General features: G+C 44.4%; 1 protein-coding gene across 2 annotated transcripts in view; it reads right to left on the reverse strand.

The window, feature by feature from the left end:
- dpp10 (dipeptidyl peptidase like 10) overlaps positions 1-25,069 on the reverse strand; it is a 263,460-nt gene that overhangs the window by 48,393 nt on the left and 189,998 nt on the right. For both annotated transcript variants that reach the window (XM_030428756.1, XM_030428757.1), the window contains exons 4-5: positions 6,898-6,992; positions 6,723-6,797 (exon numbers count right to left, since the gene is read on the reverse strand). In XM_030428756.1, coding sequence (XP_030284616.1) covers positions 6,723-6,797; positions 6,898-6,992 — 170 coding nt within the window. The remainder of the gene's footprint in view (positions 1-6,722; positions 6,798-6,897; positions 6,993-25,069) is intronic.

The raw sequence follows: 25,069 nt of genomic DNA on the forward strand, positions 1-25,069 counted from the left end.
CTGCGTGGATCAAAGTGTGAGATCAGCAGGAGACTCGTCATTTTAGAGCAGATCCAGGTCCCTTTTTTTCTTATTCTTTTCATCATAACAGGTTACGATTAACTGCGAGTTCAGACTTCATGCCGCAATTCACAGATCAAAGCGTGGGATTACAACAAGCCCGAACTAAAGCCCTGCTTCAGGTCCGAACAATAAAGAGAAACATTTTGAAAAGCAATCATGTAAAACAGAATAACTCTCTTATCAAATTAAGCAAAACAAACTGCTGCATCCTGAAACACACACACACACACACACGACCAACTCCATTACTGTGCATTGTGAATATTTTGACACCTGACTGACAAAAGGATTCACATTTATACACTAAAACTTTTATCTGATTTAATGCTCGAGCACAATAGTTTCACAAAACACTCGACTAATAGAGACGGAGGTTATTTAAAGGTAAACTGTGTTATGATAAACAGCGCTGTTATCCTGCTGTTTCCTCATCATGTGTTGATTAAAGCGGCTACAAAGCACCTCAGAGTTTCTTTCAGGGCATTATGGGACGTGTGATGATGTCATGGGTCAGTAGCATTATGGGTCAGAACCAACATGGCTGCAGGGGAAAGACATAAGGCTCCAAATTAGCAATATTATACACATATTCCAGTAGAATCAAGTTGGAATCGTCTTCTATTTGCTTTTTATTCATGAATAATATGTTGATTTGCCTTTACAACCACAGAGGTGAAACATATTTAGCAATTTTATTTAATTAATGTGTCTCGGACTGCTTATCAATCAACATTAGCTTGAGATGAACTTGAACAATGAGCCTGAGATGTGTGTTTTAAACAGTTTATCTCTTTTATTCTGTCGGCTGAGGAAATACAGAAGGTGACGGGCATGACAGGGAGGAGTGAACTTTGTTTTAGTGCCGCACCACCAGACTACACGGCAGCTTCGCTCCTCACACTGTCCTCAGCACTCCGACATGACATTTCTCTTAGATTTTCGGACTCATCCGACCTGCACAAGTCGAAATAACTATATTACTACAAGAATAACTCTAATAACTACTTTCCAAATGTGTTAGAACACTTGTCGGTGTGTTTAGGGTGAGACGGGGAGGAGTGAACTTTGTTTTAGTGCCGTACCACCAGACTACACAGCAGCTTCGCTCCTCACACTGTCCTCAGCACTCTGACGCGACGTTTGTCTTTCATTTTCTGCCTCATCCGACCTGCACAAGTCGAAATAACTTTATTACTACAAGAATAACTCTAATAACTACTTTCCAAATGTGTTAGATCACTTGTCGGTGTGTTGACGGTGAGACGGGGAGAAGTGAACTCTGTTTTAGTGCCGCACCACCAGACTACACAGCAGCTTCGCTCCTCACACTGTCCTCAGCACTCTGACGCGACGTTTGTCTTTCATTTTCTGCCTCATCCGACCTGCACAAGTCGAAATAACTTTATTACTACAAGAATAACTCTAATAACTACTTTCCAAATGTGTTAGATCACTTGTCGGTGTGTTGACGGTGAGACGGGGAGGAGTGAACTTTGTTTTAGTGCCGCACCACCAGACTACACAGCAGCTTCGCTCCTCACACTGTCCTCAGCACTTCGGCGCGACGTTTGTCTTTCATTTTCTGCCTCATCCGACCAGCACAAGTCGAAATAACTTTATTACTACAAGAATAACTCTAATAACTACTTTCCAAATGTGTTAGAAAATGAGTTAAATCACTTCCACAGAATGATATTAGTCTTTTCTGTTGAAGCGACACTTCAACAGTATTAACTTGTGTAACTTCTGTAATTTAAAGGCTCAGCCAAAGTGAACAAACTTGGCCCGGTGTCTGTGCACAGGCACAATTATTTCCAGTAAAACTCGACTCACAGAGGTTATTTAGAAGTTAGTCGTTGTGATAAACCTGAGATGAGGGCCGGTGCAAACAGTGCAATTATTTTACTGTTTCTCATCATCGTGTTGATTAAAAAATGCAATCAGGGCAGCAAAGATTCAATCATCGAACCAAAGCAAGTTATGATGCTCATAACTGTCTTTTCATCCATATAATAAATCTCATTTGGAGATTAAGTTTATTTTTGCAAACACCTTTTATGTCCTTCAGTGATCCCTCACATGTCAGCTATGCCGGGTCTTTGTGGTTCACTGAGACGTGCATCCCTAAAGAACCCTGACCCAGTTCAGACCTGCATCTGTCCCAGATGTTTAGTATTTACGTGGTCTAAAGTTGTGAAAAAACAAGCTGTAGTTCTTAAATCAGTAAAGGAGTCTACATGATATGAACTCAGTGTGTAAATCTGATGTGTCCTCATCATCTCTGCCCGTCTCTCGTGTTGCTCTGCGGGGATATTAAACGTTCAGCACATTTCATTTTTCAAGCTTCGGTCCTAAATAACACACACACACACACACACACACACACACACATTCGTCAGCTGTTTTCACAACTAAAACATTGTAAATTATACGAGAAACAAGAACATCCCGCTGCTCTCGGGTGTCGTCAGATAAGAATATCATCTGTGTGGATTCATAACAACTTTAAATCGTTATAGATTCACAGATTTTCAGTCGATGGTGTTCTTCATGCTCAAGCGACTTCTCAAAGGGTTTGGATGTTTCCCTGTATGTACTGAGGGACTCACCTGTAGCCTGCTGTGTTTTTATATGTCCACAGTCTTATGATAGATAAAAAACAGCCTCCGAAAAAAAAGAAGGCGTCCTTTTGATTGACTGATGATTGCATAATCCGCTCCATCAGCTGGGCCTGCTGCAGACAGTCTGTCTGCTCGGCTGTAGCTGCTCGCCTCCTCTGATCGACATCGAGCATTTTCCACTCTTGTACTGTGATTTGGACCTGCACCAGAACCTGTTAAAGCTACTGTACAGCACACGGAGAGGTAGAAACACTGCCTCACTGTATCTTTGGCAGTTTGGCTGTTGAGGCACGAGTCGCTGACAGCGAAACAATTTTTCGGTGACGCCTCCAGAACACGACGCTGTGTTATTTCCTCAAAACCTTGTTAGAAAAAAAACAACAAACGGATCGTCACATCTGAGGCAAAACAAACAATTAGATGAAAAATAATAAAAAGCTCACTGTCACGTCTCTGCCGAGGCGCTGAAATTGGACGCGGAGCGTTAATGAATGTTTTATTTCATTCGGCGCAGCAGAGATGAACCTATTAGAAAAGTAATTATTTTTGCGAGCTGGGCCGCTGGTGTTACTCTTCATCACACAGGTGTGGAGCTCCGGGCTGTTAGTCTGTTCCACAGCGCGCTGCCAGCTGGACAACAACGAGAGTGACAGAAATACAAACAGCAGGAAGGAGCTTTACTGTACACTCACACTCATATATTTTACTGTAGAAGCCAAAGCTCCTTCAGATCCACTTAAACTCAAGTCTCAAGTCTTTGATAAGAGTCAAGAGCACGTCATGTGTTATTTTTCAGGAAAGCGGCGTCCTTCGCTAAGCTGATAATAGTTCTTAAAAACATATTTATCTTATTAATTTCATCAAATCCCCGTGAAGACGGTGCTGCCAAAGTCATAACAAGCAGGTGTTATGAGGAATCAGTCATGTTTAAATATGGATCTGTGTTTCAGAATAATTTGGCAAATAGTCGCTGCTGAATACGAAAGAAATGGACTATTAAAGCACTCGTGTGTGTGAATGTTAATTAATCTCATAATGACAGGCTAATTTTTCTTTTCTAAATTTTATGACTTTTTAAAAATTACACTCCGGCGCCAGCAGCTGCAGCAGGTGTGTGTTTGGCATCCCGAATATGATCGTGAGGGTTTAGTTTGGCAGCGATGCACGGCTCGTTATCTCAGGGGATGGCAAGGGAAGAAGAAGAAGAAGAAGAAGAGGAAGAAAGAGGAGGAGAAGAAGAAGAAAACGAGACAAAAAAGAAGAAGGAGAAGAAGATAGAAGAAGAAGAAAGAGAAGAAAAGAAAAAGAAAAAGAAGAAGAAGAAGAATTCCAAATATAACCTGTTTTATGTGACAACAGTCCTGTGATGATCTGACACATTATGGCTCTAAAGGTGAACATGTTACACATATTACCTGTATGACATCAGCATGTTGACAGTGTCACTGGGAGCATGTTAGCATGCTGCCATTAGCATCTAGTTCAAAGCTCCACTGCGTCTAAGAATAGAGCTGAAAGACTGTCGGCTCTTAGTCCTGTTTAAATATTTATTGGGTCACTAAGTCTCCTCTGGTTTTTTTCTCCTCCCAGACTTCAGTCGGGAAGTCTCGAGTAAATCAAGTCTCACATGCAAACATTCGAGTCCAGCTCGAGATGCAAGTCCTCATTTTTACACGTGACAACAGCAAATACATTTCAAATTTTTCTCTTGAAGCTAAACTGACTCCTCCTCTGAATACCTCCTCCTGGGACTTACAATCATCTCCGAATTAAAAAAAATGACCTTAAAGAACAAATCAGACACAAAGCAACAGAACTACGACTTCCTTCCTTCAACATAACCTTGTGCTGGAATTAAGATGGGCTCGCAGCTATCGGCCATATTGTTCTGAATTGTAACCCTTCATGCAAAATATGCAAATCAGTTCTGATGAATCGCCTTGTCAGTAATCCTTACACTTGATCCCTTCCAGAGTGGAGGGTCTGATTTGCATATCTCATTTTGCATCTCTTCTTTTCTGATGGAAAGCTGGTAATTACGGTTCAAGTTTGCCCTCCGCTGCTCTATTAGTGAATGAATGTGACCTGCCAGTCGCACAATGGATTTATAATCACCCCCTGACCCGGCCGCCCGTCACAATGTGTCGAGAGCTGAAGAGCCGCGCGTAGATGTTTACTCAACCCTGACGATGTGTTCCAGCCGGGGTTTGTCTTTACAACTCCGGAGCCTCATTCCTTCAGTTAAATCAGAGATGTGAGAGACGGGACGGAGTGTCAGCCGGTCAAAGATAACTAAAGCTCATGTCATATTAAAGGTCCCATATTATACTGTTCTTCATCAATTTCACACAGCTGTCAGAGGTCCAACAACTCTGTATTCGATATGTATTGTCCCAAACACATCCGTGGTCCTGAACTCCAGCTGTCTAAAAGTCGCTCTGCTGAGCTCTGTTCACAGCAGCCTGTTTCTGTGCCTGCACCTTTAAATGCTAATGAGCTGCGTCTGTCAACGCCTACTTGGGGAGCCTTGCCTGCTACGTCACTCTCAGGGAGAGGAAGCCCCTTATGCTAACGGTAGCATGCGCTAATGTTTACGGTGGATGTAACACTATGGCTCGCGGAGATTTTTTCTTTCAACCGAACCAGTTTGACCCAGAATCGGACCCAGACGGAGAGGCTTCGGAAGAAGTACAGACTTTGCGCGGCTGCAGGTGGACATTTCAGAATGGTTAGTGTGTCTTTATAATGTTAGTTTGTTTGTATGTGTTGTTACAGTTACTACCATGTAGCTAACGGCTAACAGCTAGTGAAAGCTGTGTTTGTCTCCAACACAGTCTCCAAACTCTTGGACACTGTTCGCGTCGTCTCTGTCTCCAGTCTGCACATGTTTCCAGATTTTCTACTGTGACAACCAAGCTCCCTCGTAATATTATTAACATCAAACTCGCTTCAAACGCCATTGCATAGCGGACCGAAGTGGAGCTAACTATTTAGCCAGTTTCCAGCTGACTTCACCATACTCGTCGGCAACTGTAAATACTATCAACGGCGACACTTATCGGTGGCTCGGGTGCAGTTGCTGCGTCCGGTATGATTGAGACTGATCCTTTTACGAGGGTCAGTGTCGAGGCAAAGCCAGCTTTTTAGTTACTGACACTCGTTACTGAAGCAGTCCGATGTGAAGTGGTTCTGGGAGTTGGCAGGCTCAGGGAGGACCAGCTTATATATGTAGAGAGCAGAGAAACCAGTTTTTTATGATATGGGACCTTTAATATAACTCAAAGACTATTAAAGTTAAAAGGTAGAATCAGTAGGATCTTGTCCCAGATGTTCCTGAACGCACCACAAAGACAGTTTCAGACAGATCGTTGAGTCTCATTCCCAGGACGTCAAAAAGACACATGTTGGGTTGGTAAAGCGTCCCGAGCAGCAACAAAGAGAGAAAATCAGAAACTCTCTGCAGATACGAGACACTAACACGCCTTTTCTCCACATTCCAGTCTCCCTCTCTGTCTGTTTACGCCTTCTTACGTCTTTGTTTCGCTGTACAGATACCTGAAAATGTAGCATTTGCACTTCCTACTTCTGAATAACTGTCAACAAGTCCCACACTGAAACTAATCACACATCAAACTGATCGTCTAAGCATTGATCAGAGCCTGACAAATATCAGCACATCATCACGCGCTGCACCGCTGACAGCTGTGAGCAGGTAGAACTGCATCATCACTGAAATACCGAACATTTTCCACTCTTAACCTTTGAGATTCGAGTGGTTTAAGGCACCAAAGTTGAATCATAAACTCATTTATCGAAGGTAGTGAAGCGGCTCAGCCTCTAACAGCTGCATAAGCATGTTGCATCAACCACTTTAACCTGTATTGCAGCGTGTTTACATCATGGCACTGTTGCTCTTTTTACACTTTTTACACCGCTGGCAAACCAATCGCTCCACCCGGACCCCACTGTGCACGATGGGGGAGCTGTCTGCCTGCACTGCAGAGCTCCATCCAGCAGAACCCTGAAGGCATCACTCACCTGCTTCACATCGTAAGCGAAGAGCACATATTTCAGATCAGGAGAGACCGCGTACTTGGCCACGTTGAAGTTTACCTGATGGAGATGAGAGAGGAACAAAGACAGTCAGATGATCACAATCAGAACAATCACATGATGGTAAATCCCCATAATTTACAGACTGATACAAACGTACAAATGTCGTGTTCATCAGGACGATCTCCGTCTCGTTCGTGACGATGTTGAACTTGATGACGTGGCCGTCGCTGTTTCTGTAGATGACTTCAGAGTCTGCGGGATAAAGAAAAAGAAAAACATCTGCATGAAGCGAACTGAATTTTGAAACCGGGGGAAGAACTTCAAAGCACAAAGCAGCCACCGCGACTTTATTTAGAATCGCAAAGATGCCATTAAAAAAACGAGACTTTCAGAGCGAAACTGCTCCCTCAAATTAAAGAAGAGTAAGAACGCAGCCGACGGACTGAAGTCTTCGCAGCTTTGATGTCTCGTTATCAACTGTGAGAGTCTGAAGTGAAGTTTCAGCGGCGGACGAACACAAAGGGGAGGCCTACAGCTCTCAACTTTTCATTTAACACAACATGTTGTTGTATTGATGAGGAGGAGAGCTGTCGCGTGGCACCACCAGGTAAAACACCTTTCGTACCGGACATGACAGAAACATGTTCGCCCAGCTCGGATGTCACGGCGCCGACGATAATACCGCCGTATCAGCGCAACGGCACGCACAAATACTCGTAATCTCAAATGTATGCACGCACACACGCATGTACACAGAATACAAAGCAGCAGCTCCGAGGCGCTTGTGTACGTCTCGTACTGATTAACTGTTGGAGTGCTCGATGGAAGCAGCAGAACAGATGGAAGCAGACGACGTTTCTCCTCTTTTGTTCCGGCTGTTTGAGTTCTAAATTATTAATCTGTCGAAGTGGAGACGTTTCCATCTCCAGCAACCGACAGCAACGGTCCCTCGAGCAAGGCACTTCATCTTCAACCTCTCCAGCGCAGCAGGCTCAGTAGTTAGCACAATAACACGGTGATTAAAGGAGCATTCTGTAGTTTTGGGGGGAAGAAATGTTAATGAGAAGAGGAAAATCTGCACTGACTGAACAAACTGAACAGACAAACTCTCGTTGTTTTCATCAACTTCACACTGTTTCACTTTGTTTACATGCGTCTTCCCTCTGAGAACAGCTTGTTTACTCAGTTATGGAAAAAATACATATTTATTAGTTTGCATTATTACCTCATTGTAGTTAGAAGTAGAATGTCTCCTCCAAAACTACACACTGCCCCTTTAATGTGAGACACTACAGCTGTCATCACCGTGAAACTTCCCTGATGGATAACGACAATTATTTACAAAAATATATATGTATATTACAAGTTTTCTTAACTTTATTGTTTAGATATGCAATGAGGCATTATCCAATTACATATGCTCTAATTTGCGTAAATGTCCAGAACTAACATCTGAAGATCGGATGAAGCCACGTTCAAAATTTCCAGTTTCATTTTGTTGACATATTAGAGGCGAAGGAAAACTCTTTTGACAGTCAAAGAAAAAAGGAATGAAGTGTTCTATAAATCAGTTTATGAATGATTTATGCACAAACAGCTTTGTTAAAACATTCAGAATATAGATAAGAACACAGATGGAAGGTTTACTTTATGTAAGTGCTGCTGAAGTTTCTGGCTCAGATATTTATGAATTTGAGAAAACGTTCTTTAAATATATGAATTTTTGGGTAAACGTGACTACGTGAGAACATTTAACCGACAGATATCACCATCAAACCTCTCCAGTTATTGACGCATTCAGATAACCCGTTTTTGTACAACACATTTTCTGATATTGAATGTTTACACATGCAGATAATGCTATTTTGTTACATATTAACACATCTGTATATATCAAACAAACACCTAAATTGGTCATTTGGACATTTTCCTTCCACCAGTCTGTAAAAAAGACCTGCAGCGTCTCCGTGTGTCGTCCTCTCATCTGCGTTTCACCTGCTAACATTATGAAACACGTGAGTGTGATTCATCCAGAGTAAATACGGCTCTTTTCGAGAATAAAGGAACTAGATGTGACAAACTGTGGGCACCCGACAGTAAAATGCCAACCAGCCATGAGTCACTGCTTTAACAAGCACCAAACAACCAGCGTCGGAAAAAAACTCAACAAAGGAAAAGAGGAGAGGCTTCATCTGGTGACAGAACGATGAATCACATTAGATTCTTCTCCAGCTTTTGCTTTTTAACGACTGTAGTAGATAAGTTATCAATGTATATCAACATTTATATATAAGTTAGCTAATGCATCGTGGGCTGCTCTCAGCTTCGATATGGAGCGCAGAAAAGTCTTACTTGTACATTTTTACCACCTGCTGTTTTCTACCGATCATTTCCTGAAGATACATTCATCTCTGATCCTCGTGTTCCCTGTGGTGGCTTTATTGTTTTTATGTATTTGTTATTGAGGATATAAAGGGTCAATTTATTCCTCATGTTTTGGTCTTTCTGGTGGCGCGAAGGCAGAACTTGAATAATCTGTTGCAGCTTTTGTCGCCTCCTCCGAAAAGCCTTCGTAGAAGCAGTCGGATGTCCGTCTGACGCTGTAAACAAGAATACAGTGTGTGTGTGTGTGTTTGTGTTTGCTTGGGTCATGTCTGGGTCTCTGAGTTTATCCAGTGCCACTGGGACTCATAAGAGTAATGAAAAGCTCCAAAAGTAGGCACAGCTGTCTTCGCTGAAATCCTCTGGCTAATCCCGAACATCTGGCGGCGCTGCGTTAGGATGGCGCTGTGCACCCGGAGGAACAGGCTTCCTCCTGATCACACGATGGTCTACAATGTTTCCTCTGGTGTCTGATACGCAGACGAAGAGTTGTCGTCACCAAAATCAAGTCGTTTTGATGTGAATCTGATTCTAAACAAATGTCTTACATATCAAACTTCCTTCCACCAGACATGAGTATCAAAATAATCCTAATTCGATGCCCAGCGGTGTTACAACTCAAATCAGCGCCCAGCCTGCGAGGGGGAGATTAATATTTCGAGCCGATAACAAGGAAGTGGCTCCTGTGATCTTTAAAACATTACCATAGGTCTCTGCACCGCTCTGCACTTGTCTGCTTAAATAATGAAATGTTCGCAGCTGAAAAAGAACAAGCTAAGACTCTAATGTATAAGTGATGTCGTACGTCTGTAACCCGATGAATAATGAAACGCCTCGGCTTTCTCTCTGCTGCGCTGCAGCTCAGGTGGACTCGTGTGGATTGAGTAATGGTCACCGTGCACGCCACTCGCCACCGCTGCAGCTTCTGTGTTATTCTGAGGCTGGTAAATATGATATTAACCTGAAATAAAGGTCATTACCGCCCCGGTATAAAATCAGTTATTATGTTATCTTCCCCGGTGTTAGGCAGGCGAAAAGACCAGCATCATTTTACAGCCAGAATTGAGTTTCATTTACAAAAATAAAACACGATCAGTGCAGTAGAGTTACAACCTTCCTCCTCTCTGTTAAAACCAGCGCTCTCAACCCTCCGACTGTGTTGTGTTGATAAGAACAGCGAGCCATGAAAGAGAAGGTGGCGTCCTCGTGTGAGAGCTGCACCATCACCGACCTAAAGGCTCCATCAGAGGCACGGCGGACACGTTGGCAGAAATACTGCGACGGATCGTGAGTCGCTCAGAGGGAATTTGAGAATTTAAGCTTCATTCATCAGTTTTCTCGACGCTACGAGCCAAAACCATCACCTGTCGTACGAGTCATATACACAGTCTGTCTTCTCTACAAGGAAAAACCCACAATAATTGCACAATAGTATTCCTATAGATTGATGACACCGTCGACATTCAGATTGGTCTCCTACAAACGTCACTTTTCTGTGATTCTGTCTGCCACCAGGCACGAAACCTCCCTGGACAAAAACAAAGCTGACTGGCGATCCACTCAGCCTGGCACCGTATAATCTGCTTTCACGTCTCCATTATGAACTAAATGAATGATTAAAGTTGTGGGTTTTTGCTGTGCTGAATGAGGAAATGACTCAGTTTTCTTTGAAACACTGGCGCCAACAATACTCGGAAGCGGTAGGAGGGCAGTTGCGTGTAGTCACTTTAATATGATGCAGGAATAAACTGATTTTATAAACACCCGATCATCATCGTCTCACTCTGACAGCCGCATCAAGGTCTTTCTGCACTTCTTTGTCCGGCGTCAACATCTGTTGTGTCCGACAGTGTCATGATCTCGACAACCTCTCGTATTATTCACGCACCTCTTTGCTCCGATGACACGTCACCGGCAGCTCTGTTGTTTCAGCGTCATCTTAAACTGTTAGCGGCACTGCTGAACTCTTCTTCTTCTGCATAGTTTTCTTTGTTAATGTTTGTGACCTGACTTTAATATCGTGAGGTCGAGGGAACAGTGGTGGATTTAAGCTAGGCGAGAAGGCTGCCGGGCCAGACACCACTGTTCAAGACTGCGTTCCAACATTTGTAAGAGTGACACAGCTGGATATTTTTGGACGCTTTTAATTGCCATCAATACGCCTTCCATTTCGTCATGAAATTCTTGCTTGAAAGTGCGAATTGCCTTAATTATGTCCATATTAGAAGGGTTTTCCATGTTGTCAGCGTTAGCCGAGTTACCTTTTTCTGCTTGACCTGTTACATCTCCATCTTCGTGGTCAGAACCCGACACGTTTTCCTCGTTATTGGGCTCTTCAGTTGTTTTAACGTTAGTCTTCTCTTTGACTCCTTTTCTTGGCATCTTCACTATTTACGCTTATTTCTCAATACTTTGTGTTACTTTTTGGTGTTTGGGATTGTGTTAATAGTATTAAGTTCTAGATAAGCATCAGAGCTTGAGTAACCACGTCCACCTAGCACGCCGCCATAACCGGAAGTCAGCTGGATATTTTTAAGGAGACAGTGGGACAATATCCAGCCTTGTTTGTTGCGACCAAACCGGCTATTTAAAGCCAAAACATGATATTTTCCTGGACTTAACAAACCTAACCAGAGCCAAGGCGCAGAGTTAGCACGACATACAAGTTGCCACATAAATTAATTGCCAACATTTATTCTGGTGATTTGGTTTTGGGTCACAAAACAGTCCAGATGCCAAACCTGTTGGACTGAGGTGATATTCAATTCACTTCCTGTCTGAACACACCATCAGTGACGCTGCAGGAACACTTCAGCTGCTCCAAACATCTACAGACGTGCACAGCGCGCTCAGTGGCAGCCGAGCATTGATCCAAAATCAATCACACGACGGCCACATGTGGATATACTGTAGTTATAATGACAGTGTATTAATACGCTGTGCTTGAGGGGAGAAATGTCACCCGGCTGGCTGTCACATCCACACAAAGCGTCGCAAAGCTTTTAACGCAAAAAAAAAAAAAAATTCCACTGATACAGAATCTCGCAGCACGTCACCGGAAAATCAGACGGTGAGAAAAATAAAATATCTCTGCTGCAGAAAAAAAACAAAAGAGCACCATTTCACCCAGACTGTCAACGCCGAGCACTAATAGTCCTCGGAAATGTTCTGCCAGGTGAGTATTTATTCCCAAACAACTGGTAAACAGCCACACACAGGACTCCTTGAAGAAATAAATGAGGGCCGGGTAATCATATCTCCCTTCCTGTGTTTGTACTCGGTGAGCCTCCAGACACATTGTAATTTTCCTTTGAAAATAGAAGATTTATTTGGGTTTTAACTGTCCGGCTCCAGAGTCTGCTGCCCACATAACTGTCAGGAAATAAAAGAGTAATCGGCCCGATGCCGGAAGGCAGCAATAAGAAAAAAAACAGCATTCAGTACGAACTGCAGCAGCCGGTAATAATGTGTCACGTTTCTTAATAGAACGGCTATTTTTGATAACTGGAGGAAGTGATATATGAGGTGGACGTGACACGATACAAATAATCAACTCTTAGTGCAGTTTGTCATGTTTCTCTGCAACTTCTTCATAGTATTTACTGTATTTTGTTCTCCACATAACTTTTGTGTCCTTCTAGATTTGGGGCTTGTTTCCTTTCTTCTAATTAAGATAACTATAACGATGTTTTAGACGCTGATGTGCCTCCATTCTTCCTGCAACAGTCCGTGCACAGAACCCGGTTGATAAAGAAATGTTTTTCTGCTGCACACAGTCCTGACCTTCACCGTGTCTGACACCTGTGGGATGGACTGGAACACCGCCTGCGAGCCCGACCTCGCGGCCCAACATCAGCGCCCTTGAGGCTGAACATCACTATTACAAGAAGAGAACACGGTTATACGACAATTCTGCAAAGCCTTTTATTACGTCCAGTGATTGTCCATTTAAAAAAAAATCTCTCTTTTGTACAATATCTCTGCAACCTAAAGGATTCAAGAGCTTCAAGTGCACCGATACATTTCAATTCCTCGTTTCAGAGTCCACAAAACATTTCAGGACCTTCACAGCAAAACAGCGTCGCAGCGTTCTGCTTAACAACTGAAGCAGATTCTGAGTAAAACGCTATCAAGCAATTAAAAAAAACAACTGAAATGGCGTTTTCCAAGTTTCCAGAAGCCCCGAGATCCCAAACTGATTTAAAAAGATGTTATTTACACCCTTTTTCTTTCCTCTGTACCCCGTCTGAAGAGGCTGCACAAGCTCGACTGCCTGCTGAGGGTGTGAATAACACCTTTTGGACTCTGGAAACTTGGAAAATGTCATTTTACGTTTTCTCTTCCGGTTGTTTTATAGCGTTTTAGAGCAAGTCCCCAGCACTGTTTTGCTGTGAAGCTCCGGACATGTTTAGTGGACCAGCGGTGGATCCAGGATGGACCAACAAACACACATGCTACTATTCACAGTTACACATCTTACTTTCTGCTCGACAACAGAAAGGCACATCACATCCTGATTGGCCCTGAACGCTGGCATTGGATGTAGACTGTGAGGTGTCGATTTTTGCAATATGGATTTCATTTCTAGGGATGCTGGACGGGAATCAATTGCAATAAAAACTGCCAGACAGGTTCCAGGATTTGTTGGAACGCCCTCCTGGGAAAAAAGGAAAAGCTATTAAAGCAGCATCGGTATAACTGCTCATTAAATAATCACATATGGTCGGACTGTTTCTGCATGGACAATCGTCGCTCAGACTGCGTTTCCTGGACTTCTGGAAACAGCTGCAGCTCCACCGGCTGCAGTCCCATAAGTACAGGAAGGTGGGAGGTTATAAACAGTGAGAAGCCTAACTGAAAGCCCCACCACCGCCAGAGGAGGAGGCTCAGCCAATGGAGTGCAGAGTCGGAGGAAGGGAGGCGGGGGGAGCCAAGTGGGAGCTGCGGGCACAATGTAATATGCATAGCACACACTGAATTATTTGGCAAAGGTTGCGTAATGCTCGAACGCTGTGTCTGCAGTCCCCGAGGTTCCACCAAATGTCACAGCTGGTCAAGCTCAAAGCCAACTTGTTAAAGATGGAACACAAGCGCTCGCCGCTGCAGATGCTGACAGTAAAACACGGCGCCACTGTAAAGATCCGGAGCCAGCCGCTGGTGGCGCTCCTGTTTAATTAAAAACGGCATCTGTGGTTCGATGCTTAGTTTTTCTTGTTGACGAACTAAAAAGTGAGAGTGAGAATCACTTCTACGAGAACACGTTGACAGCCTTCTGTCGGGTGCATGCTGCGCAAAAGTACAGCTATGAACGGCACCTTGTAGAGCGGACGCCACGTGTTAAAGCAGCCATAACTGATTATACATAATTCAAGATCACCAGAGCAGTAACAAAACCCTGCAGATGGAATCATAATCTCCATTGTTCTCACTCACAGATACCAGACACAACTCAATGATCTTTGCATCAAGATCAATGCAATACAAAAACAATTCCACAATGTATCTGGATCTGCAACACAAGTCAGTGGGACGGGATCTATTCTGAGACTCATCCTCCAACCAAGTGTTGTAGAGATCCGTTCTGTAGTCGTTCTGCAATCAAATCAACCAACAAACAAATGGACACCTTGGACAATGTTCAATTTAGCCCAGTCACTGAAATGAAACACTGGCTTCTTCCATTTCTGCAAACCACAGCTACAGTTAAAGAAACATGATGTAACTTTTGAACCCTTAAAAAAACAGAATCCTGTTGATGGTTCAGTGTCTTGTCACAGTTTCTCTCAGTGAGGGACGGATCACAGCGTTACACACGTGTTTACTTCAACATACATGTTTTTGACACATAACATTGTGATGACGTCATGAGATTTGTTTGTAGTCGGGACCTTCAGTACATCTGACAAACTGTTCCAGACCCGACAGTGGTGTCACACTCAGAAACTGTGTTGCAAACCTTGGGTATGTTGAATCTTGGTCATGTTGCAACATTTTTTATAAAGAGATAGTACTTGTATGGCCCAAGAAAGTATAAAAAATGCGCAGAAAATACTTTTGAATGCAATTAATTGAAGACACTTCCAATAACAGTCAAATGTGAACAACATAAAGCAACAAGGCGACCTGAGAGGGCGACCACGACCACTGCAGGAGAACAAGCAGCTGCTCCACCCACCTGTGTTCTGCTGGGTTCTGTCACCTGCAGCATGTTTACACTCTGATTGTAGAAGTGTTAGTAAACAACGCTTTGATGGTTGTGTATGAAACTGTTTGAACTCTCTTTGAAAGTTGTGTACGGGGTCGTGGAAAGGTGACGGTACACCTGCACGAGAAAGTTTTTAGTTCTGTCTGAGAATACGGTTTTTGACGACCGGAGTCACCCGGAGGGTTAAGGTCTGGTGAAGTTCACTTGTTCAGGCTGGAGATGTAATGACACGTCGTTAAAATGAGCAGGTGGTTTGTGATTACAAATGTTGAATTGTAGTCTTGAACAGTGGTCTCTGGCTTGGCAACTATCCGTGATATCATGTGTGACTTTTCATGTCGAGAGGTCGAGGAGATGTTGTAGAGACGACTGACTGAAGAGGTATTTCAACATTTGTCACCATGAAACCACGAGATATTTCTGTAACTTTCCAAACCCTGACCAGCTGGTTGTTGTGTCTAAACATAACCAGACTATAGGCTCCATGTCGTCACACCATGCAACTGAATATTCAGCCTAAAGAAAGATACACTTTCACCAGAAATAGCAGCTAGCAAAGCCAGAGACTAAGTTTGTACGAGTATGCTTTAAGATTTTTCTCCTGATACTGGTGGAATAAATGCACCCTGTGAGGGAGAGACTATAACGCAGAAGAAGATTAATGACACAAGAGCTCATTTGGAGCTGCATGACAACAACATTAGAAGCACAACAACCACTCAGCTGTTAATGAGAGCCAGCGAGTGGAAAACACGCTCCGGATCTGAGGACGAGTGGGTGCTGGGGGGCTGCGAGCACGTCCAGGCGGGGCGCGAGTCGACTGCAGCCGCTCCTCTGACTATTTCTGTGGACATTAGCTTGAACAACACTCTCGTGTCTGTGGAGAGTCTATAAACACACTTCAAATTAGTTTTGACTTCAATCAGTCAAGAGCGAGAGCAATCTCTGCCCACGTGACCTTCTATCACTTATACTCCATTTCAAGACAGAGTGAAAGGAGGTGCAATGTGGATTCTGATGAGCACGACAGACGACAGATTAATTGTAGATTCTCGAATATCCTTTTCTGCCGCGGTGACTCGTACAGGAACCCTCAGGATCTTTATCAGCATCTCCACTGCAGAAACCATCCAAGTCTAGTTCCTGTGTCATAGTTTCCGAACTCAAATGGTCAAGAGACAATCGGAGTGAAGTGTGCAGTCAATCGCTGGTCAAACACAAAGCTAACAGCTGCTACAACATGAACTCACAGAACACAGGAAGCAATCGTGACCTTGAGCAGCAGTCGGGGAAACAATCTCACCACACGGTACGTTCAGCAGCTGCTCCGGAGGTTTTATCTTACTATCCTTCTTTGTGTGATACGATCCAAAGCTCCAGATCAGCGGCTAAATGCCGAGAATGTTCTGACGACTGCTGTTTTCAAGGTCAGAGGAGGAAGAACTCAGATCTATGACTTAAAAGACAAACAGCAGTACCACTGAGAGGAGAAGCGGAAGAGTCGTGAAGTAGAAGTCAGAGTCCTGCAGTCGAAGCAAAAAGTACAGAAGTTTCGGCATCAGACACTTTGGGTCGTTGCGTCGGGTCAGTCAGTGGAAATTAGGCTCAACTTACTTTACATATTTCACCTTGAAGGTATGAAAAGTAAAAGGTATACACTGAACAGTTTTACCCGTTTTAGACTTAATTTTTTAACCACAGGACTCATTATAGAGTCCAGCTTCGTTTGCCGTGTACAGGGAGGAGCGAGGACCAATCAGCTGCTCCTGAACCGCGGTCAGACAGCCGGATGAAATTCTGACGTGGCTTAAAATTCTGGTCGGCCGACGCAGGCTCTCGCACAGTCGAAGCAGAGCCACGAGTCAATTCCCCATCGTCAGTGCCTTTCTTTCCTTTCTCAATGCGTCTGCACAAAGCGACAAACACAGCATCTGAAAACACCACGGCAACGAGACCACGGACAGAAAACATGGAGGCCAGGTCGGTCGAGCTGTGGCAACAGGATGTCCACGTCTTCTGAGCCTTCTGAGAGTCCATACGCACCGGAGCCTCTATGTCTTGGAGGTTTTCGACACACAGGTTTGCACAGTTAATAAAGGCAGGACGTGTGTGAACCCTCAGGTCGTGCTGATGTGTAAAATGTCCTTCCGTTGAAGACTTGAATACTTTGGTTGAAAGGTCCTCACTCACATCCTCTGTGCTCGAATTTATAGCCGATAGATTACATTTACAAACAGGCCACTGCACAGGTGATTTCATGATTGATCCATCCATAAAGTTTGTATTGTCACATTACAGTACAAAAAAAAGCTCAACGCCATCCCCTCTGAATGTCTCCACCCATCACCGCTGCATCAGATCACACCGCTGAGAGCAGCGTCCAACAAACCGTCTCCTGCCGCTCTGAATCTACGGCGGCACCGTGACGGACAAAACCCGAGCAGACAAGTGCTTTAAATTAGAGAACAGCCCGACGATCCCTCTCGCCTGTAACTCGATATTTTTTTTTTTTCCCCTACCAGAGAAATAAACGAGTAACATACTCTGATTAGATTAGAAGATTAAGAGATAGATTAGCGCAACACCTCCACTGCATCACGAACCTTTTAGACATCATCAATAAAGAGATTTAATTAATTACTGAGCGTTATTTAACAAGCCGCTCTGAATCGTTGTAATTGACTTGTTGGGGTTTGTGTGCACTGTCCGAGGGCCATGTGCCAGTGGGTCGGAATTTTTCTGTATTAACTCGGTTCAGCACCGCTTCACTGTTACCATCGGCGCATGTGAAATGTTCTAAACAAGCAGGGGAATTACCACAACACTCTCGCCCTGCAGTGGTTTGCACGCGGGCACTTATTAGCCTTGTCCATCACGGCTAATGTGCCCATTTCGTCTCCGCTCGTTTTAATTCTTCTACCCACGCGACGCGCTAATGACGCCATGCTTCATTTTCATTAGACCGGCGGATAATCTATGGGAGCGGGAAGGCGGACTGCTGCTTCCAAGAGGCGCCTCCGACACCAACAGCAACCCCTCGTCAGAACACTGAACATGCAAAATAAGAACGAGATGCAGCGGGGGGATTTTCTCTCCGTGTGGATTAATTTGCTCAGAGAGAGATGGAGTGGAAACCCTTAAAAGAAATATCTGCAGTGTTGTATTAATTCTATCCAGATCACATTGTCCTCCTCTTCCTCTTCCTCTTCCTCATCCTCATCGCCGTCTGAAACAATGTGGGCAGCTGAAGCAGGAGGACATCACACAACTCCTCTTGAGAATATCATGACTGAAGTGCTCCCGGTCCTTTTACCTCGGGGGGAAGCAGCCGAGTCCTCTTCATAAAGGTGCTCGCAGCCTCGCAGCTTCCCAGCCTGCACCTGGATGCTGCATTGTTCTGTGCAGTCAGCACTTCTGCCTGTAACCTGCACTTCCCCCGCGGCTCTAACAGGAACATTTCCATTATCTCAAGGTCTTTCATCGCGAGGTCACCTCACTGGCACCCGCTAAATACAGTAACATCACGTGCACAGCCAAAAGCACGACAGCCCAGCGTTTCAACTGAGTGCAGTACAAAACCTGCCGCGAGAAAATCAACTCATGATGTAAATTAATTATATCACATAACATAATTCTGAAAGTCTCTTGAATGAACTTAATTGCATTCATCTTCATCCTCTTGCCATATAAACTGCTAATATCTCATTTGTGTTGTTTGTTTACTTATTTGTTGTTTGGTGTGTTTTATATTTGTAACGATCCAAAATCAGGGTTTTAAAATAAATAATACAATTTAGAAAATGTGCTACTTTAGCTCGGATGCTGCATGTAATCTGCAAAGTAACAGGTGATGAAAGTAATCAGATATTTACAGTGAAGTAAAAGTAAAGTTCAACAGTAAATGTACTCAGTTACATATCGTTATCAATACGTTGATCGGTCTCCTGATTAATGTCACACTGTCTTTTTAAGAAGAAAACTGAACTCTGTTAATGTTTCTTATATCTAATTATCTGGTGTCACAAATGTCTCATCAACATAGAACTGATTATTATGAGTCAAATTAGTGTCATCATCTGCTGCACGCTGTGAAGAATGATCAATACGTTTACGTGAGACAGGACGGCTGTCTGATCGATCGGGATCAGATATTGATCCCTGCGATCGTGAGCTCGTGCACATACAAGTTATTTCTCCTTTACTTTACCGGGAGGAGGTGCGTTATCTCAGATCTCCTGCAGGTTATTCCAGGACGAGGTGCACGGCGCGAAAATGCAGTTTTCCCCAAATGTGTTACCATGGTAACCAACTGACTTAGACATAGCTCGTGTGGATCGATTATTGCATTCCTCCGAAGATGGATTTTTAAAAAAGATCATGTTTTTTCCTTATTTGGTCGAACAGATTAGAGACTGACAGGAAACGAGGGAGAGAGTGAGCGGTGAGGACGAGAAGCACCGGGCCGGGCCGGGCCGCTGCACAGGACCACACTACCAGGTGAGCCACCAGGTGAGCCACCAGGTGAGCCACCAGGTGAGCCACCAGGTGAGCCACCAGGTGAGCCAGCAGATGGACTTAACGTTTCTTTAGCTTGTGAAATTAATGTCAAATCACAAAACAGCCACTGTGTCCAGAGCAGGATTTGATCGGCAGCTTCCACGACCTGCACCGACCCGGCAAATTCAAAAACCAAACAAGTCGGCGCTGACTGCAGGTGACAAACTTTAAAAGGTATTATTGTATCCGTGACTCCAACACACACACATCAGCTGTACTTATCCCCACTGTAATTATGTCAGTAAGCGCTCTGTTTAACATTCAGGTCCAGCCTGTCCCCGGTGATAAGGGCAGCTGAAACCACACTGGAACGATCTGACGTTTTCCCCGTCTCATTAAACCGTCAGGAGAAACGGCTCCAGCGATTTCTACTCACACAATCAAACACGAGCCCGCTGCAGCGTTTATCTGATCCCTGATCAGTTCAACCACTGAATGATCCGTGTGGGTGAGGGAGCGGCGGCAGTCGAAGCCTGGAGAAATGCCAAACCCTGATTTGCTTGTAGCAGCGGAAAAAGTCTAAGACGATGCAATCAGGTGTAATCAGATACGGAATCTGACTGAAGATGCGTATATGTGTGGATGAGTGTCAATGAAGAGACGCACTGCAATCTGCAGACAGGATGCTCGAAATGACAAGTACGAGGTTTTTGATTGATGAACAATCACCGTGGCAACGTTTGCATTGTGAGACGACATTTTAAAAGCGATGTGAAACACAGCAATAACAACGCAGGAAGACACACGCAATGCAAATTATGTCAGCAAATTAGCTGCCCTGGTGCATGCTGGGAGGTCTGCCTTCACGTCTACCTCATGGGAACTCATACTGTAAACCTGACTCCAATAAGAACTTTTAACCCTTTGCCTCCACTGCCACTCAAATTTCACCTGAATAAGAAATAACCGACTAAATGACCAGAATGAATGTTTGCTAATTACATTTCTTTATGTTTAATTTTCCACTTCTCTGCTCTGGTTTTAGACACAAAATCCACTCGTTTCGGGTTAAGAAACATCATGGTTTGGCTCAAACTGGCTGCACAAATACATAATAAATATATAATGAATATGTAATGAAGATGGCCCGACAGCCAGTGAAAAAACATCTGGATTTGGGGCCACAAACACATCAGGGATTCTCCTGAGGTCTCTCTTAAACATCCGGCTCTGTTTTCATTAAACACAGCCGGAGTTCGACTGACCTCCCATTAAAAAAACATCCAGATTTGTTGCCACAAAGACGGCTGTAAATGTCGAAATATCTCCTTAAAAAACACCTGAGTCTGTCACCAAAACACAATCAGACATCTGCAAAAACCAAACACTATCTCAGATGTTGTGCTGCTGACTTGAGCACGCCGCCGACCGAGCTGTCTTTACTGTTTTGTTGTAATCAGCGTGCAGTTAACATGTGACAAACATGTTTCATCATCGTCTCCCCTTCATCCTCCTGAAGATCTAAATAACTCTCACGCACAGATCTCTTCCACACATGGCTTTTGCAGTTACTTTGCTCTTTCAGCGCGGCGGGTAAAGTGGATGATTGGATGCGGTCTGGGTGCTGTATATATATATATTCATATATTTTACTTAAATTGTACCCGAGGAATACGGCATCCACTTACTGGAGATGGACAGGTGGCAGCGGCACGCTTCACAGCCTCGCTCTAATTGGTATCCTGTGGATCTCGTAGCGGGCGCTGCCTTTTATTTACTTAAGTGGCTGAGTGGTCCTTAAAGGTGTCTGAGCCGAGCCGCACAGAGAATAATGAGCCGGCGCTGCTGTCTCTAACCTGTGTCGTGTATATTCTGAGGCAGAGCTCCTCGAGATGGACCTGACTTACTGCAGCTCGTTGACTCCTCTTATTAATTTCTCTTCATCGACCGCTCTACGAGCTGCGGGGCCTCCTGATATGATCCACATCTGATTTGCATTGCAAAGCGGGTGTCAGCGACGTGGAGCACGTTATTGAATGTGTTAATCACACACTCATTAAAAAAACAAACTTGTTTAGAGGGATGGAGGGAGAGGAGTCCCCCAGTGTTTCCATCATGACTCATGTTAGACCCACGTCGTTCTGCAGGCCGGTGAGCCAGTTAACCCTCCGGCAGCCGCTGGGATCAATGACTGCTCAGAGATGAATAAATCACTGCAGCGCTTATAAAAAGTGTTGTGACGCTGGAGTGAGATGTGCGTCGATAGATTTCACCTCACATTTGAACATAACTGCTGCACTCATCTATATTTCCATAGTTACAATGAATCCGACGGCTGTGCTGATGTGAAAGTCTCGCTCATCATAAATCCAAGTTTTTAACAACCAGCTCTGCTCTGCTCGACTCGACGGGATGATGAAGTGCTTTCATTTCATTAGTTTGCTTTGATGGTCCAGCACTTCGCTAATTTGCTTCGGTCTCGGCACTCGGGCTTGTTGTTTTCCAGCTGCAGCTTCAACTAAATGCTGTAGATAAACTTAGAGGAGCGGTGCAGCGACGTAGTCAGATGTTTGTGATCGATCAGGTGGAGAGAGTCAGGAGACCGAAGCGGGCAAAAATCTGAAAGAAGAGAGCGGCGCTGTGAACGAAGGCAACTATAAAGACAATCGTGGCCAAACCATCTCACTACAACATCACGTCGTGTGTGTGGCTTTCTGTTTCGACTGTCTGAATTTGAGCCGTTCAGTCCGATAACATTTGGAAAGACTAGAAGAGCCGCACGATTTTACTTAACTGTTTTATTCCGTGATCATTTTCACACCAAACTGGACGTTAGCTCTGCGGGCCCCACGATGTGAAAGCCTCGGGTAATTTTGTACCTGCTGAGTGGGGCTTCTTCGGCTTGACGCGCCACTGAGCAGCTGGGAAAGCCTCTGAAGATTGTATCCAGATTTCAGTTGTTATATCCACGGAGTAACCTTGATTGCTCCCTGCAATTTACCCATGAGCAGCTATCTCCATCTGTGCTCTGACTACTTTGATAAAAACAGTAATTTTACCTGGCACACTTGTCTACCGCGGCCTCGATCAGTTATATTGTCTCGGGGACCTGACCGACCTCTCTGCACCCTGTCAGCGAGCTGGTCAGTGCTGCAGCGGGGACGCTCGAGATCCCCGGGATCCTCTTAGAGATCTGCATGTCCAGCGTGTCCTATACATGCTGTCACAAACTTGCCACCGGGAATAGTTTAATCAGGATGTATTCGCAGGTTTGTATTTCCAACAACCTGCGCACTTTACGTTGTTGTGTTCCCGTCCCCAGCGTGTGGAGGTCTTAAGGCTGATGCTGCTGTCTTACTGTGTTGTTTTACTGGATCCCACACCCAACTGTTCCCTCCCTCGCAAATGTTTAACTTTCATTAAAAAAAAGGGTTCGGTCATATCCCCAAACAGCTTGTCAGTGAGGCTTTTAGTAACAGCGATAGCACACAGCAGTCAGCGGTATTTACAGCAGCATGTGTGGGATTGAGTCTAAATAAACTCAGTCTCACGCCGCTCTCGCTCTTTTAATCGGATCTGCTGCGATCTGAAGTGAGAAAAACGCAGGCGATCACCAGATGTTTCGAGGCATTCGCCTTTTTAATCAGGCTGAAACATTTAAAATGCGTCGCCTTCAGTCGGCGGTCAGGCGATGATGTCAGAGGATGTGAGCAGATTAGGGAATGAGAGACTATACTGCCTCCTTTGTCCCGAGAAGTCTATATTTAAACCCGCCATGTTTAATTCATCGTCAACCGTCGTCCTCTCACACCGGCCCTGTATCCGAGACTGAACATCAAATGTACCGAGGACTTAATGAAGTGAAATGTCACAGCCCTGTGGCGGGGTCGTGCGGGTTATGGATGGATATGAATGTCACTCCATAATGCATCGGACCTCGTGACCCAGAGGGACAGCGGCACCGAGGTCTGAGTGTAAAGTAGATCCTCCCACTGCAGCCGGGCACACCTGCTCTGTCCTGATCAACCACTGCTTTATACAACAATGATTATTTCTGAAGCACGTTTGAATCACATGACGAAAGCAACTCACACTCATATGAAAGGAAACACACACAGGGCTTTAAATAGACACGAGAAGATTTGATATTTTGGGAGAGGGTCAATCAGAGCGCAGAGGGCGGATATCACCGAACCGCGTGTTGTTTGTTTGAATCCCTAATTCCACATTATGATTTATGACCTGTGCCAACCTGCAGGTGAGAAGCGTGTCTAGTGTTTATGTAGCGTGGAGGTGTGGAGGTCAGCGTGGTGGACGGGCGGATATGATGCAGGAAACAGCAGCTTGTGTCCGTCACACAACTGAAGTGATGAATTTAGTTGCCTCATCGTAATCAAACCTTAATCATAGTTTACTGTCTATACCACCAATCTATTTCTAACATTAAAAATGCAATATGTAAGAATCTGAAGCAGTTTAGAAATGAGACCGTCCTCGACTCTAGAGCTGTCCCAAACGATTATTTTTCAAACATTTAAACTAGCGATTATTTTTTCGATTAGTTGACTAATCTAACAATTAATTTAACGTTACATGACCAAACAAAAGTAACGTAGTAACTGTAACTGTCATTGGTAACTTGTATGAGGAAAAAAATACTGCAGTTGTAGCGAGCAGCGTCTGTCCTCCCGCCTGTCCTACCGACTATTCGTCACATATCTGCCCGAAAAACAGCGTCTGTCACCGGCAAAAACCTTTAACTCACTCAAGTGGTTGTGTTGATATAAATCACCGCGATGGTCAGCCCTCCCGACCGAGACTTCGGTGAACTTTCTCCCAGAAAACAGCCTCCGTCCGGGATGTTTAGGGGGCCGGGTTCTCAATCACTACACATTATAAACGGTTCGCAGGTTCAGATTGACAGGGGGGACACCTGGGAAACACCCCGACGTCATCATCATGACGTGTACCATCACGTCTCTTTAGGAGCGGCAGCGCAGCTTTCTGTGTCAATTACATGGCGGTTTGTCTTTATTCCATTATGTGTGAATGACCAAAGGCGGAGAATTGACGAACCACCGCTGCGGCGTTAATGCAGCGTCTCTGTGTGAGAGGAGCTATTCTCAGCCTCCGCAGGTACTACCACTTCCTGTTTGGGACGACGCCTCGGCACAAATTATTCATGTCGACAAATTTATGTCGTCGATTATTATCGTCCCAGCCCTACTCGACTCTTCTATAATAA

Source organism: Sparus aurata, chromosome 9 (genome assembly GCF_900880675.1).
Source record: "Sparus aurata chromosome 9, fSpaAur1.1, whole genome shotgun sequence".
Taxonomy (NCBI): domain Eukaryota; kingdom Metazoa; phylum Chordata; class Actinopteri; order Spariformes; family Sparidae; genus Sparus; species Sparus aurata.